This window comes from Myotis yumanensis, unplaced genomic scaffold (genome assembly GCF_028538775.1).
Source record: "Myotis yumanensis isolate MYYU_CA2020_CCGP unplaced genomic scaffold, mMyoYum1.0.hap1 SCAF_3, whole genome shotgun sequence".
In the NCBI taxonomy this organism is placed as follows: Eukaryota; Metazoa; Chordata; class Mammalia; order Chiroptera; family Vespertilionidae; genus Myotis; species Myotis yumanensis.
The window spans coordinates 126,512,805-126,527,975 of record NW_027223754.1 but is presented as its reverse complement, the minus strand read 5'-3'; the positions used below and the strand labels follow the sequence as shown (position 1 = coordinate 126,527,975).

The 15,171-nt window shown below is 38.8% G+C and overlaps 1 protein-coding gene across 1 annotated transcript; it reads left to right on the top strand.

Moving 5' to 3' along the window:
• Positions 1-13,185: 13,185 nt before the first annotated feature.
• LOC139005299 (RNA-binding motif protein, X chromosome) lies at positions 13,186-14,554 on the top strand. The gene has a single exon (XM_070407591.1). It carries the CDS (start codon positions 13,205-13,207, stop codon positions 14,378-14,380), a length of 1,176 nt encoding a protein of 391 aa, XP_070263692.1. The 5' UTR covers positions 13,186-13,204; the 3' UTR covers positions 14,381-14,554.
• The last annotated feature ends 617 nt before the right edge of the window (positions 14,555-15,171 follow it).

Sequence of the window (15,171 nt, the reverse complement as noted above, 5' to 3'; positions counted from 1 at the left end):
ACAACACACTATTTGGGTGAGAAAGAGAAGCCCAGTAACTCTGCATCTTATCTCAGATATCCAAGCAAGAAAACATGTGTTCTAGATTTGTTGGAGAGATTCTAATGCGCTCAGTGCCTCACATTCACTCTGTGGGTTCCTTTTAATAGTTTGGTTTGGTTTTTAAACCTTATTTTCTTCATAGCTAAGAAAGAAAGATCAATGTATTCACTCAACAAGTAGCTCAAATGTCACACCTCCGAGAGGTTCCCTCACCATAGTGTCTCACGAATTCCCCACCCTTCTATCATTTTCTAGTTTATTACACTCAGTTTCTTTGTAGTATTTACCACTGTCTAAATTATATTTTTATTAATGTTTTACATGTTCATTATCTGACTCTTCCTGGTACAATATAAGCTTCATGAGAGCAAGCGCTTTGCCTCTTATCTGCCGACACTTCTCCAGAAGCTAAGAATTTCTGACACAAGGAAAAGCCTCTAGAAGCATCTATTGATTAAATGGAGGGATGAAGTCACATCAGTTCTTTGAAGGCTTCTTGACAACTACTACCTCATGTTAATGTCTCGCTTTCCTGAATACTCTTTGCATCTACCATCTCTTCTCCATCATCAGAACTTTATTCCCTAGGGTTCTCCTTGCAAATAGTTGTATCACACCTCTGACTCCTGTGCTGTTTCATTGCACCAAATTGAAAGAATCAGCACAGGCTTGGTTGCGATTACTTCTTGGACTGGTATTTTGTTTCCCACAGGGAAGGCCTATGTCTTAGACCAAAGAAAGAGAAGGAAGAGAAGGCTTTTGAGAGAATGCCAATAAAGTGAGTTTTTAAGACACGAAGTTTTATATGTCTGTGGTAAATTCAGGTAGAAATGTCCAAAGGGCAGTCTATGTATATGGGTCTGATGTCATAAGAGATGCCTATGCTGAAATCGTTCATCTGTGACTCATCAACACATGTGTAGTCTAACAAGTTGAGAGCATGAGCTCACATGGGGAGAATGTAGAAATTGAGGAGAAGAGCAAGGAAGGGCAGAGCCATGGAACTTCCTCAGGGCTAGAAGAACCAGAAGAATGTTTTGTTGTGGATGCCAAGAAAGTTGAAATTTATAAGATGATAGAGAATGGTCAATGGCAGCAAATGTCACAAGGGATCCAAGGAAGAAAAGGTTAGAAAAGTGTCCACCGGGCTTGGCAGTCAAGCTTTGCCACAGCAATTCCTCCTGAGTAATGAGAACAGAAGCCTGATTGAGAGAGATTGAGAATGGACTTTCTGGAAGGTAAGCAATTAAGAAAGTGAGTTAATACAGTGCCCTTAGCAAGCTTAGCCTTGAAGATAAGGAGAAAAATAGGCTGGTTCTGTGGAAAAAGACTTGATATTTATTACTCAAAAGTAGGTTAAAATTGTGCACTTGAAATGTGTGCAGTTTACTATACACCAATTATACCTTGGAAAAGTGATATCTTTAAAAGCGTTTTAGAATTTCACATAGAAATTAATATTAGAAAATAATATCAGTATTTTCTCATTTGAGAATAAAATTTCAAATTCATAACATATTAAGATATTTCCTGATATAAGAATGAGAAAAATCCAGGATGAGGAAAAGAACCAGAAATATGTAAACTAATACTCCTTGTTTACAAACAATAATAAGACCAATAGTAACAAAAGTTCTTTGTTTTCCCTTTTGGTAGGGAAAAAAGGCATTATGACCTGGAATATGGGCCAGCATAGAGAAAGGACTGGAATTATGGTTGCAATTTGTTGATTCTTGTAGATTTATCTAAGAGGCTAGACATTAAACTAGATTATGACCTATATTGAGGCAAATAAAAGCCAAAGTAAGACATCCAGGAGGGACTCAAAGAGTTTCCTGAGCACAGATAAACAGGCCTGAGTGTCATCAAAGACTTCATTTAGGGTCATAATGGTAAAAAATTGTATAGGGATACATGGGATAGAGAAAGGAGAATAATATCTAAATCAAATATTCTTTCCAAAGTTTCAGCAATCATCCTACTAGTGTCCTAAAAATTGAAGTGAATAAAATGGCAGGGTTTAAATCTTTTCCCAATAGTTAGTAAACTCAAAAATGAAACGAGTAAATAAAACTACAGTAGGTCCTTGGGTTACGTCGGAGATCCGTTCCTACAGCGAGACGTACTGCGATTTTCACCATAAGACAGAACCCACCTACATAAGCACTTATGTCACTCACACGGAGCACATACACAGCAGTAATGAAGTGAAACAGTAAAAAAAAATTTAAAGAAAAATAAAAATTCCTGACCTTTACTTGTGGTGAATAAATAATAAAAATCATAAAGCACATATGTACGTACGTCTAAATGATGGAACTTTTTTTTACAAATAAATAGGAGATGGCTACATAACCACGAAACAACATACATAGAGTCCGATGTAACCTGAGGACTGCCTGTAAAGAGAAATAAACATTGACTCAGCAAATGCTGTTTATTCCGAATGCAGCCATCTAAAATTTCCTTTACAATATTTTCACATAGAATAGAAAAGCATGAGAGAAATAAAAAGCCAATAAACTAAATACTGATGTGTGCAGTGCTTTACATTTTGTCAAAGCATACTTGTCCTCATTCAATGCTTAAAATAATTCAGAAAGGTAGGCAGTGTACCTGGATCTCTACTACCATTACCCCCTGGGTGACACTTATCTTTGCATTTTCACTCAAACAGACCATGAGAGGTAATAAGTTTTCCTTTGAACTGTCTTGTTTTCCACAACATCATTCAGAGAAACATTTCTCAGAGTCTAAAAATGCAATAGAGTAAGCAGAGAAAAGTGGAAAGGAGGCATTTTATGTCCGCTGAAATGAGTAGAGTCACCTTAATTTTTAAAAGACTCTAAGCACTAAAGATAAGTGACATGGTTACCAACTTACTAATTAGAGAACTAGACAGGAGGCTAAGTGATTTAACCATCTCCTTCCAGATTGCAATTCATGATTAGAAAAGCAAATTCCAGATTTGTAGAGAGTCATTATGAAGTTCTGTACCCGTGTGGCCTCAGGGGCGGTGGGGGGGGGGGGAGTGGAGTACAAAAGCATGATGATTCACAAGGGTTGATCAAAATATTCAGCATTAATTTAGTATCCAATGTACTAGCATCTTTAGGTATTTACCACTTCCCATTTTCCTGAGCCCAATCCTGTTTGTCCCCCCTAAAAAAATAGCTGGTATTTGTAGAGTCCTTACTAAGGACTAATCACTGTTCTAAGCACTTTTCATGTATTAAGTCATTCAATTATCACAACTACTCTATGAAGAGGTGCTATTTTTTGCATATTTATTTACAGATGAATTGGCCATGACACAAGTAGGATAGATAATTTACCCAGTTGGTGCACAGCTGATGAAGGAAAGAGCAGAAATTCAAGCCCAAGCAGTCTGGAATCAGAGCCCTTGTCTAGGCTCTACTGTCTCCACTTTATTTCAGGTCAGAATTATCTCCTTTCAGGAACATTACAACAGCTCCCCAGCTGGTCCCCATCAAACTTACCTCCTCTTCCAGTATTATTTTAATGATAGAAATAATATGTGTGCACATTCTCCAGGTAAAATAGTATAATAGCGTGAATTACAAAACCCCATTTGGGCACCAGCTTCAATCCAAAGTTTCTCCCCAGGATCTGCTGTGTTTCCTCTTAGATATTTTTCTTCATATGTATATACCTTTAAATTTTTTGCAGTATTTCTTTATACTTTTAAAAGTGAATGTTATTATATCATTTATTTGCAAATGTTATTTGTTATTCATATATATGTCTTTGAGAGCATGCTAAATCAAATCAAAAAGAAGAAAAACTCATTCCCTTTCTTGAAAAATGATCCCCATTGCACAATGGAGATGTCATAACCCTATTTTGAAGTGCTATACTTCTCCCCATTCAGTATCAGTGGAATCGAGCAAAGTCTTCCCAAAGGAAAAGGTCAGAAAAAAAAAATTAAAGGTGCAACAAGTTGAGAGGTATGTACACAGAAGGATAAAAGAACCGTATATAGCAGCTAATCTATAGGTGAAACAATCCATAGATGACAGCATGCTCGCCTAGGGATTTGCCAGGCAGTGAGGCCAGATCCAGTTCCTGATAAAGTCTAGATAAAGAGAATATTCAGCTTCCTCGTGCCTTTCATCTCCATAGCAACCTGAAATATTGGCATAACATTGTGGTTCCACTTATTGAACGAATCCCTTCATGGACTTGAATGTGTTTACTTCTTTACTTGTTTACTATTCCCAGAGTGTACGCTCATGAAGACGGGAATTACATCTCCTATTTCCTGCTGCAGTACCATTCCCTAGCTCAGTACCTGGCACCTACTTGGAGCTCAACAAATATTTGTTGAATGAGTGAATAAAGCCAGAGATGTCTGACTAATGCTGCTTATCAAGGTTCATGACTCTGTACCTGGACTTTTTAAAGCCCTAAAAAACAGGCTGATTTGATTACCCATGGCCGCTGTACATTGATCTGAACAATTACAGATCTACAGCCGACACTAATAACAACTCTACCTGTGGCTGAGTAGAAAGAACATAAGCTTTAGAGTCCGTCACCTGGGTTAATAAACATCTCCACCATATGCTTGCTGTGTGACCATGGGCAATTTTCTTGACCTCTCTTTTCAGTTTCCTTATCTGTAATAATAAAGATAATAAAAGCGTTAAGATTTAGTGAGGACTAGCTGGCGGGGGGAAAGGTATTAAAGTGTCTAGTAACGTGTGAGACATTGAGTAACTGTTCAGTAACTGTCAGCCCTGTGCCTATTTCTTCCTCCACCCACTCACTGCTCTCTCACAAATAATAAGACTTTGAGTTTATTTACCCAGATATGCATTTCTCTTCTCTTGTGTCCATTTGTGGCATCCCGGGCAGCAACTTCTTTCTCTTCCGATGCTGATCTACTGTTTTGTTGGAGCCAGTCCCAGGGCTCTGGGCTCTGGAGATTATAATTGGACTGAGAAGCACTGTGAATCAAATCCAGGGACTGCAGTACATGATGGATCTGCCATTTAAAAATTCTAAACTGTTGTAGCAATTTTATGGAGTGCACTATACATTCCAAAGTTATAGTAGGGTTACCAAATGCGATGTCCGAAAAATCAAAAATCACCCCCAAATTACTCCTCTCGTTATAGAAATAAACGGCTATGTTGAGTATTAAGACAGACACCTTGCTTTTGAGTATAAAGTTTTCTCCAAAGATCCCACAATTGTCATTTCAAACCAGTGGATGTGATTCAAACAGAGAAAAGTAGAGCCTTTAACTTCCTTTCACCAGATTTAGACTTCCACCCTGTGTGATACTCTTTATTCAACCCCCACCACTTCTGCTACTTCAAATTCTTTTTTACATCTACCTAAAAGCTCTTATTTATAGAGTCTTAGAGTATCAGAAACACTTGCATTTATCCTGTCATGTACAGACCCTAACAAGCCATCCTCCGGCTTTTAAAAGAATTTAAGGAGGCTCAGCTAAACACAATCCTTTTCTTATTATGAGCCTCATTCTTTTCAAGCATTAAATTGTCTTCCCACAAATCAGTGGGGCAGATCTATTGGGCTGCTACCCGAATGATCTCCTAGCAATTAGATGTGCCCTTAAAGCATGATATCCATTACTTCTCCTTCATTCTGCATTGCAACCTTGAACAATGCCCGGCTTGATGAGAGCCGTGTTCCTACTTTCCTGGTTAGATTGCAACCACAGCCTTTGAGTGGAGATCAGTCTTGGGCACCTTACAAATCTTGTTTAAAAAAAATAAATCAAATTCTTGCTTTAAGACCTGGGGAGTGTCAAGAATAGTTGGAGAATTTTCTTCATGTGCCCTTGGCCTGAAGATTACATCGTTTTCTCAAAGATTTAACAACAGCCACCAGGTTAGAATTATAGTCAATAGGATTAGCTAAGCATACTACACCCCAGAGACAAGCAGCAGCTTGATTACTGGGCCACAGCACACCTGTTCGTAAGAGCTCATTTCAGGGAAAGTTCAAGCCCTGAGGAATTCACACACCACTCATGCATCATCACAAAAGAACTCTGAAGTGGAAATTAACAGCTATGTGGGCCTGAACAGGTCAAGGAAGAACTGTATTTTCTTAATTCTGGATTCCAGGATACTTTTAAAATGTAAGTTGCAGCCAAGAGACGCATCCAGGTCATCTATAGCTTTCTGTGAGCCTTTGTTGAGTTCAGTAATCAGCAAGTGAATTTCATAGAGATACCAGTGGAGAAAAAATCTGAGGCCTCCAGTTGCTCATCAATATCCACAGGAAGGCGGGGTGGATGAAAAGCTGGGAAATAAATATAAACCATATGGCTAGCTAAGCATCAGTTCTGCAGGCCAAGTTTTGCTGGGAGGAGGGAGCGGGGCACCCAATCAGGAGCGGTATCTCAGGACCTAGATCTTTCCATTCCCCCATCGTCTCTCATGCATCATGGCTTCCCAAGGCTTGGTGTCTCACTGAAAAATGCCTGATAACGTTAAAGTACAGTCTTTTTCATGACATTTTTAGTTCCTTAAATCAGCCTGTTCACGTAACTTAATTCTTTAAAGATGAAATGGAGATAAAGAGAAATACAGGTTATAAAATTCATCCTCAAAATATTTCATTGGCTGATTGGTTAAAGCGAAGATAAAAACAATAACTGAAAATGGACACATTTCAAAGTGACAAAAATCCCAGCCCAGTTAAAATTGTAAATTAAAAATTTAGAACTTCTCTTCTCTCTCTCTCTCTCTCTCTCTCTCTCTCTCTCTCTCTCAAAGTAGTTTTGTCCCAACCTCAACCCAAGTCAAACCACTTAAATTACAGTGATGAGATCAAAGCTTTGCTCTGGATATTTGGAGCTGAGATCTATTTTACTACATAGCTTATAAAATCATCCACCACTCTAAGGAGATCCAGCCAGGCCATTGGAAAACTTTGTTTCTTCCTTGGCAGTGCAATGAATTTAAAGCATTCTGTTATTTTGTTGCAGTTTTTCTGCTGATGGTGAGGAGTGGGTTTGGGAAAGGTGGGGAAAATGTTGGGAAGTTTGTGAGCAGAGCTTTTGTCATGCTTCAATTAAAATGGTTAGTTAGGTACAACAGAAATTTCTTGGATGCTATGAAGTTATATAAAACTCCTTAGTTTTAAGGGGGAGTTCACTCTCGTTTTAAATGTATTCTTTAGATTTGTCATTTGGTAATGCTGAAACCAAAAAAGCTCAGAAAAGAAGTGTGTGTGTATGGGGGGGGGGGAGGGAGGGGTGACAGTGTGAACATATCAGCAATTTTTAAGAACAGAGACTAAGACAATCACATGATAGACAAAAACCTCCTTCTCATATAAAAGTCAGCATAAATCACTTTGAGGTGAATTGGGAGAATTATCTGCTGATATATCAACTGTAGAAATGTGGCTATAAACATCCTTATTGGTAAGATTCTATCCGCCAGTTTCTTATAACTAAGGTCCAGTTTAGCAACTACTACAACTGACCCAAACTGCCCTACAGGAAATGTATGCAAGTTTTCTTCCTAAGAACAGCCATCAAAAAATGTTAAAAAAAAAAATCTTTGACCAGAGGAATTGGGTCACAAGATAAGAGAGACACCATTCTCTTGAATATCATTAATTCTTGATTTTTAAGGAAACATGGTTCCCATTAGGCCTAAGAGAGTTTCTTAAATGTGACCTACATTCAAGCATAATTATCTTTTTTTCCCAATTGGCAAACATATACTGCATAACCTTGTTATAAAATCTCATAATTAAAACAGTTTTGAATGTTATGAGCCAAATTATCTGACCTAAAATGCAGTAAGATATAGAATAGTTGAAGACAATTAGAATAGCCTGATTCTATCTTAGCCCTGTCCTCAGTGTTTTGAAACAACAGCTTTTCCTTTTATGCAACATGACTTTTTATCAGTAGATGTTATCCTTAAATTCACTGGGAGAAAAAGTGAGAAATGCTACATCTTTATCAAATATTCAGGAATAGCTTTAAATATTATTTTAAAAGTACAACCAGGACTAAAACTAAAGCATTGCACAGGAAGCCTTGTGAAAGTGGGAATTTAGTCTGTCAACATTAAATTATTTATGTTATTGTATTTATTGGGTTTTATCGAGTAGTACCTCAGAAACATGCTGTGGCTTAGGAGAAAAAAGGTTTGAAAGGTTTGGATCTAAGCTGGTCAACACTCACTAACTCTCTAAGAAACTCCATTTCTCATCTATAAAATGGGAAAGTGATAATACCCATTCCACAGTATTGTATTAAAGACCGGATATAATCATTGGAAGTAAATTATACCTCAAAAATTAAACAAATGTTTGACTTATCACTATACCTTCAAATATTAAGAAAATAAACAGAGAAATGACACATGCTAAAAGATGTCTTAAACATATTCACTAAAATACATTTTTACAAATTATGTGAGCTATGAATAAATACTGAATATGCATCAATAAATATAAGGTTATACAGATGTGCATTAAAAAATTAAGATGGGCCCAGCCAGTGTGGCTCAGTGGTTGAGCATGAACCCATGCACCAAGACATCACCCTTCAATTCCTGGTCAGGGCATATGCGTTGGTTGGTTGTGGGCTCAATCTCCAGTAGGGGGTGTGCAGGAGGCAACTGATTAATATCTCTCTCTCATCAATGTTTCTATCTCTCCCTAAAATTAATAAAAATATATTTTTAAAGATTAACATGGACTTCCATCCTATCCACAGCAATCAGACAAAAAGAAGAAATAAAAGACATCCAAATTAGAAAGGAAGAAGTAAAACTGTATTATTTGCAGATGTCATAATACTATATATAAAGAACCCTAACTATTCCACCAAAACGCTACTAAAACTGAAAAATGAATTAGGTAAAATAGAAGGATACAAAATAAATATTCAGATATCAATTGAATTTTTATACACCAAAATGAACTACCTGAAAGGGAAACTAAGAAGTCCCATTCATAATTGCATCAATAAAAATACCTATGAATAAATTTGACCAAGGAAGTAAAAGACCTGTACTTGGAAATTCATAACACTAAAGAAATAAATTGAAGAAGATACAAATAAATGAAAGCATATACCATGCTCATGAATAGGAAGAATTAACATTATTAAAATTTCCATACTACCCAAAGCAAGCTATAGATTCAATGCAATTCTTATCAAAATATCAATGATGTATTTCACAGAACTAGAACAAATAATTCAAAAATTTATATGGAACCACAAAAGGTCCCGAATAGCCACCACAATAGTGAGAAAGAAGGCAAAGTTGGGGACATCTCCCGGCTAGTGTGCTTCAGTGGTTGAGCATCAACTTATAAACCAGGAGATCATGGTTCAATTCCTGGTCAGGGCACATGCCTGGGTTTTGGACTTGATCCCTAGTAAGGGGAATGCAGGAAACAGCCAATCAATGATTCTCTCTCATATATATATATATATATATATATATATATATATATATATATATATCCCTCTCCCTTCCTCTCTGAAATTGATAAAAATATACTTAAAAAAAAGTTAGGGGCATCACACTACCTGATATCAAACTATACTACAAGGCCATCATAATAAAAACAGTATGGCAACAGCATAAAAACAGATACATAGATCAATGAAACAGGATAGAGAACCTAGAAAAAAAACACATGCCTATATGGTCAATTAATATTTGACAAAGGAAGCAAGAACATACATTGAGATAAACAGAGTTTATTCAATAAAAGGTGTTGGAAATATTGGACAGATAGATGCAAAAAAAATGAAACTAGATCAACTTCTTCCACCATATACAAGAATAAACTAAAAATGAAAGAGTTAAATGTGAGAATCAAAACTTTAATGATGGGGGAATATAAGACATTTGGGGGGGGGGGGGTAGCAATCTGAATCTTTGCCAGTAACCTGCCTTCTAATGCACTCTTGCTAGCTGAATGTTATGCCTGTCCTGCCTTTCAGAACCTTTTTTGAATACTCCCATTTTACAGTGGCCATAAATCATGAACCACACACAACCCCTGGAGGTGATTATCAGTGCTGGCGCCAGACCAGGACTTTGGGTATAATCTCATGTCCTGCGAAAAGTCCGTAAGCTATAAAGGGAAAATTTCCTCCATATTCCCTCACTCAGGACTTGGAGACTGACTCTCCTGAGCCATGGCACTAGTGCAATCTGTAATAAAAGCAAATTTTCTGAATTTTCTCTGAGTGCCCGGCTGCTTAGTTCTCTCATGCTGCCTAGCAGCTTATCTGCAAGAGTAAAACTTTCAGAAGAAAACGTATTCAGTAAAATCTCAAACATTTCTCTTAGCAATATTTTTTTCTGATATATCTCCTCAGGCAAGGGAAACATAACCAAAAAATAAACAACTGGGACTACAGCAAACTAAAAATTTTTTGCACAGCAAAGGAAACCATCAACAAAATGAAAAAACAACCCACTGAATGGGAGAACATATTGGCTAATGATACATCTGATAAGGGGTTAATAGCCAAAATTTGTTACTCAACACTAAAAAAAAATCCATTTAAAAAATGGGCAAAGTATCTAAATAGACCATGCTCCAAAGAGACCATCCAAATGGCCAATAGACATCTGAAAAGATGCTCAATGTTACTAAGTATCAGAGAAATGCAAACTAAAACCATAATGAGATATCATCTCACCCTGTCAGAATGGCTATCTTTCTAATAATAGAGGAATATGCAAATTTCCCGGGACACTGTCACAGTAACGACCAAACAGCAGGCTGTGTGTGACAACCAGGCTAGCAGGGGTTTAGTGAGGGATGACCAAATGACTGAACAGCAGGCTGCGTGGGGTGACCAGGTCAACAAGGGGGGCAGTTGGGGGTGACCTGGCCGGCAGGGGGGGCAGTTGGGAGCAACCTGGCCAGCAGGGTGGGCAGTTAGGGGTGATCAGGCTGACAGGCAGGTGAGCAATTAGGAGCCAGCAGTCCCAGATTATGAGAGGGATGTCTGACTGTTGGTTTAGGCCCTGGGATCGGGCCTAAACTGGCAGTTGAACATCCCCTGTGGGGTCCCGGATTGGAGAGGGTGCAGACTGCATTGAGGGAACCCCCTGCCCATGCACAAATTTCATGCACGAGGCCTCTAGTTATCAATAAATCAACAAACAGCAAGTGTTGGTGAGGATAGGGCCATGGTCAGCAAACCGCGGCTCGCGAGCCACATGCGGCTCTTTGGCCCCTTGAGTGTGGACTCTTCCACAGAATACCACGTAAGGGCTTGCACTTACAATGTGATTGAAACTTCGTGGCCCAGGTGCAGAAGTTGGTATTTTGTGGAAGAGCCGGTATTCTGTGGAAGAGCCACACTCAAGGGGCCAAAGAGCCACATGTGGCTCGTGAGCCGCAGTTTGCCGACCACTGGGATAGGGGAAAAGAAAACCCTCATACACTGTTGGTGGGAATGTGGATTGGCACAGCTACTGTGGAAAACATATGGAGTTACCTCAAAAAATAAAAAATGGAACTGCCTTATGACCCAATGATTCCACTTCTGGGTATATATCAAGGAAGCCCAAAAGACTAACTCAAAATAATAGGTGCACCTCTATGTCCTTTGCAACATAATTTATAATAGCTAACATATGAAAGCAACCCAAGTGCCCATCATAGATTGTTATGGGTTCAACTCAGAATTTAAATTTAAGAGCCTTTATTAATCTGGCTAGCTGACTACAGTTACAGCACCCTGCCGAATCAGAGGCTGAACTGCAGCGCTGACTGCAAGAGATACAGAGTTTTTATTTGCAAAAACCACAAAGTTAGTTACAAAGCCTTGTTTACACAATTAGTTCCTGATACAGTATAGCATCATTACCTTCCTATCTATGTGTTCTAGGAACATAGAGTACAGCATGCTGGGAAGGGGCCATGAGACCATATCTCAAGGCCTGGCCTGATGTCAGTACCTTCCTATCTATGTGTTTTAGGATCAGACAAGACAGCGTGCCCCATCTGGCCGAAGTGCCAGATATGCAGCCCAGTACAAGATGAGAGGATAAAAAAGTGGTGGTACATATATTTAATGGAATATTACTCAGCCATAAAAAGAATGAAATCTTACCATTTGCAACAACATGGATGGACCTAGAGAGTGTTATGCTAGTTGAAATAAGTCAATCAGAGAAAGGCAAATACAATACAATTTCACTTATATGTATACTCTAAAGAACAAAATAAATGTGTTTGATCTTATGACATTGCTTTCAAACAAGCAAAAAAAAAAAGAACGCTGAGATGAGATGTGGGGAGCCAATACAATATAGGGTTAAGCCTCGGACTGACCTGTTGGCAAAGTCACAAACAAGTCTTCTTCTGAGTCTTAAACAAACCCAATCCGAGAGGTGGCCACTGATTTACACGCGCTGTCATTTAAAAAATAAAAATGGGGGAATTTTCCAGAAGCCGGTCCATCCTTGTTGCTTGACATAGTCGCTGCAGGGAAGAAACATCTGCAAAGCATATGTTTCAAGGGACCTGGGGTATATAGCATACTGTTCTTAATATGTTTGCTTCCCTTCTTAGCGCTATGTGTTTTAACCAAGGTCACCTCTCTGAGATAGGTTGTAGGGATTAACAGGACTAAGGAAGGGAATAAAACCCCTTAACTAAGTTCCAGGTGGGTAGTTAATCACTTTAACTATGAACAATCATGCTTAAACTACATAATCTTTACTTAGGATAATCTCCTTCAGTTACTTCCTTGTAGCTTAATAGAACAATAGAGTAACCTTGGAAAGGAGATAAGAAACACCCTAACCTTTGAAATAGAATGGATAGGATTAAAATCAACTGGTATAAACACAGAAGTAACAGGACAGTAGACACAGAACTTAGCTGGAGATCCTGGTGAGAGAACCTGGCTAGGCTGCTGATCAACTGAACGCTGTCTCCATCATTCCTTCTTCGCCGACTCTGTCCACACCTTTGGGAACCCCTGGACCTGCTGGGGTTGGACCCCAACATATGGCACAGTAGTTCCTGCAGGTTCTCTCTTCTGTCTTCGGAGCCAGTGGCCATCCCTGTGCTGAGCGGCTAGGAAGCCCCTGTCAGCGAGCTCATAGGAGCTTGGAACCATCATCATCCCTCCAACTCTTACCAGGAGGGAAACATGGTTGAAGCTGATCGCCCAGGAAAGCTCTTCATTGGTGGCCTCAATACAGAAACAAATGAGAAAACCCTTGAAGCTGTATTTGGCAAATATGGACGAATAGTGGAAGTACTCTTGATGAAAGATCGAGAAACCAACAAATCGAGAAGATTTGCTTTTGTCACTTTTGAAAGCCCAGCAGATGCTAAGGATGCAGCCAGAGATATGAATGGAAAGTCCTTAGATGGAAAAGCCATCAAGGTAGAACAAGCCACCAAACCATCATTTGAAACTGGTAGGCGTGGACCACCTCCACCTCCAAGAAGCAGAGGCCCTCCAAGGGGTCTTAGAGGTGGAAGAGGAGGAAGTGGAGGAACCAGGGGACTTCCCTCACATGAAGGGCACATGGATGATGGTGGCTATTCCATGAATTTTAACATGAGTTCTTCCAGGGGACCACTTCCAGTAAAAAGAGGACCACCACCGAGAAGTGGGGGTCCTCCTGCTAAAAGATCTGCTCCTTCAGGACCAGTTTGCAGCAGCAGTGGAATGGGAGGAAGAGCTCCTGTATCTGGTGGAAGAGATAGTTATGGAGGCCCACCTCGAAGGGAACCCCTGCCTTCCCCTAGAGATGTTTATTTGTCCCCAAGAGAGGATGGATATTCTACTAAAGACAGCTACTCAAGTAGAGGTTACCCAAGCTCCCGTGATACAAGAGATTATGCTTCACCACCAAGAGATTATACTTATCGTGATTATGGTTATTCCAGTTCACATGATGACTATCCATCAAGAGGCTACAGTGATAGAGATGGCTATGGTCGTGATCATGACTATTCAGATCATCCAAGTGGTGGTTCCTACAGGGATTCATATGACAGTTATAGAAACTCACGTAGTGCTCCACCTACACGAGGGCCTCCGCCATCTTATGGTGGAAGCAGTCGCTATGATGATTACAGCAGCTCACGTGACGGATATGGTGGAAGTCGAGACAGTTACTCAAGCAGCCGAAGTGATCTCTACTCAAGTGGTCGTGATCGGGTTGGCAGACAAGAAAGAGGGCTTCCCCCCTCTATGGAAAGGGGATACCCTCCTCCACGTGATTCCTACAGCAATTTAAGCCGCGGAGCACCCAAGGGTGGTGGCCGTGAAGGAAGCCGATCTGATAGAGGGGGAGGCAGAAGCAGATATTAAACACAAAAATTTGTACCAAAATCCCTGTTCAAAGAAACAAACAGAAAGTGGAACCTATTCTGTCATAACTACCCAAGAACTACTAAAAGGAAAAATTGTGTTACATTTTTTAAATTTCCTGTTAAGTTCTCCTTTCATAATTTTTATGTTCTTGTGAGAAAAAAAGTAAAACATGTTTGAAAAAAAATAAAATAAAAAAATAGATCAATAAAAAAAAAGAACAAAATAAATGAACAAATGAAATTGAAACAGACTCATAGATACAGAGAACAGACTGTGAGTTGCCAGAGGGGAGAAGTGTCGTCGGGGTGAAAAGGGTGAAAAGATTAAGAAGTACAAATTGATAGTTACAAAATGGTCATGGGAATATCAAGTACAGCATAGAGAATATAGTCAATAATTTTGTAATAACTATGTATGCTTCCAGGTAAGTACTAGAAATATTGGGTGGATCACTCTGTAAAGTATATGATTACCCAACCACTAAGCTGTACACCTGAAATTTATACAACATAATATTGAATTTAAATTATAATTGAAAAAATATATATACACCTGACATTCAGAGGAAATAAATAAGTAAATGGGAAAAAATTAACATGGATTTCCAGATAAAGATGGCAGATTGTGCACACATATTTATATTATCTTCCATCCAGAAACCCATTAAAATGTCAATAAAGGAATGCAAATAAGTATAAACTCATAAAATAAAATAAGAATAAGAAGTGATCATTAGCTGATAAAAGATTTCAATAGATTTTTAGAGGATAACAAGTTACATCCTCTAA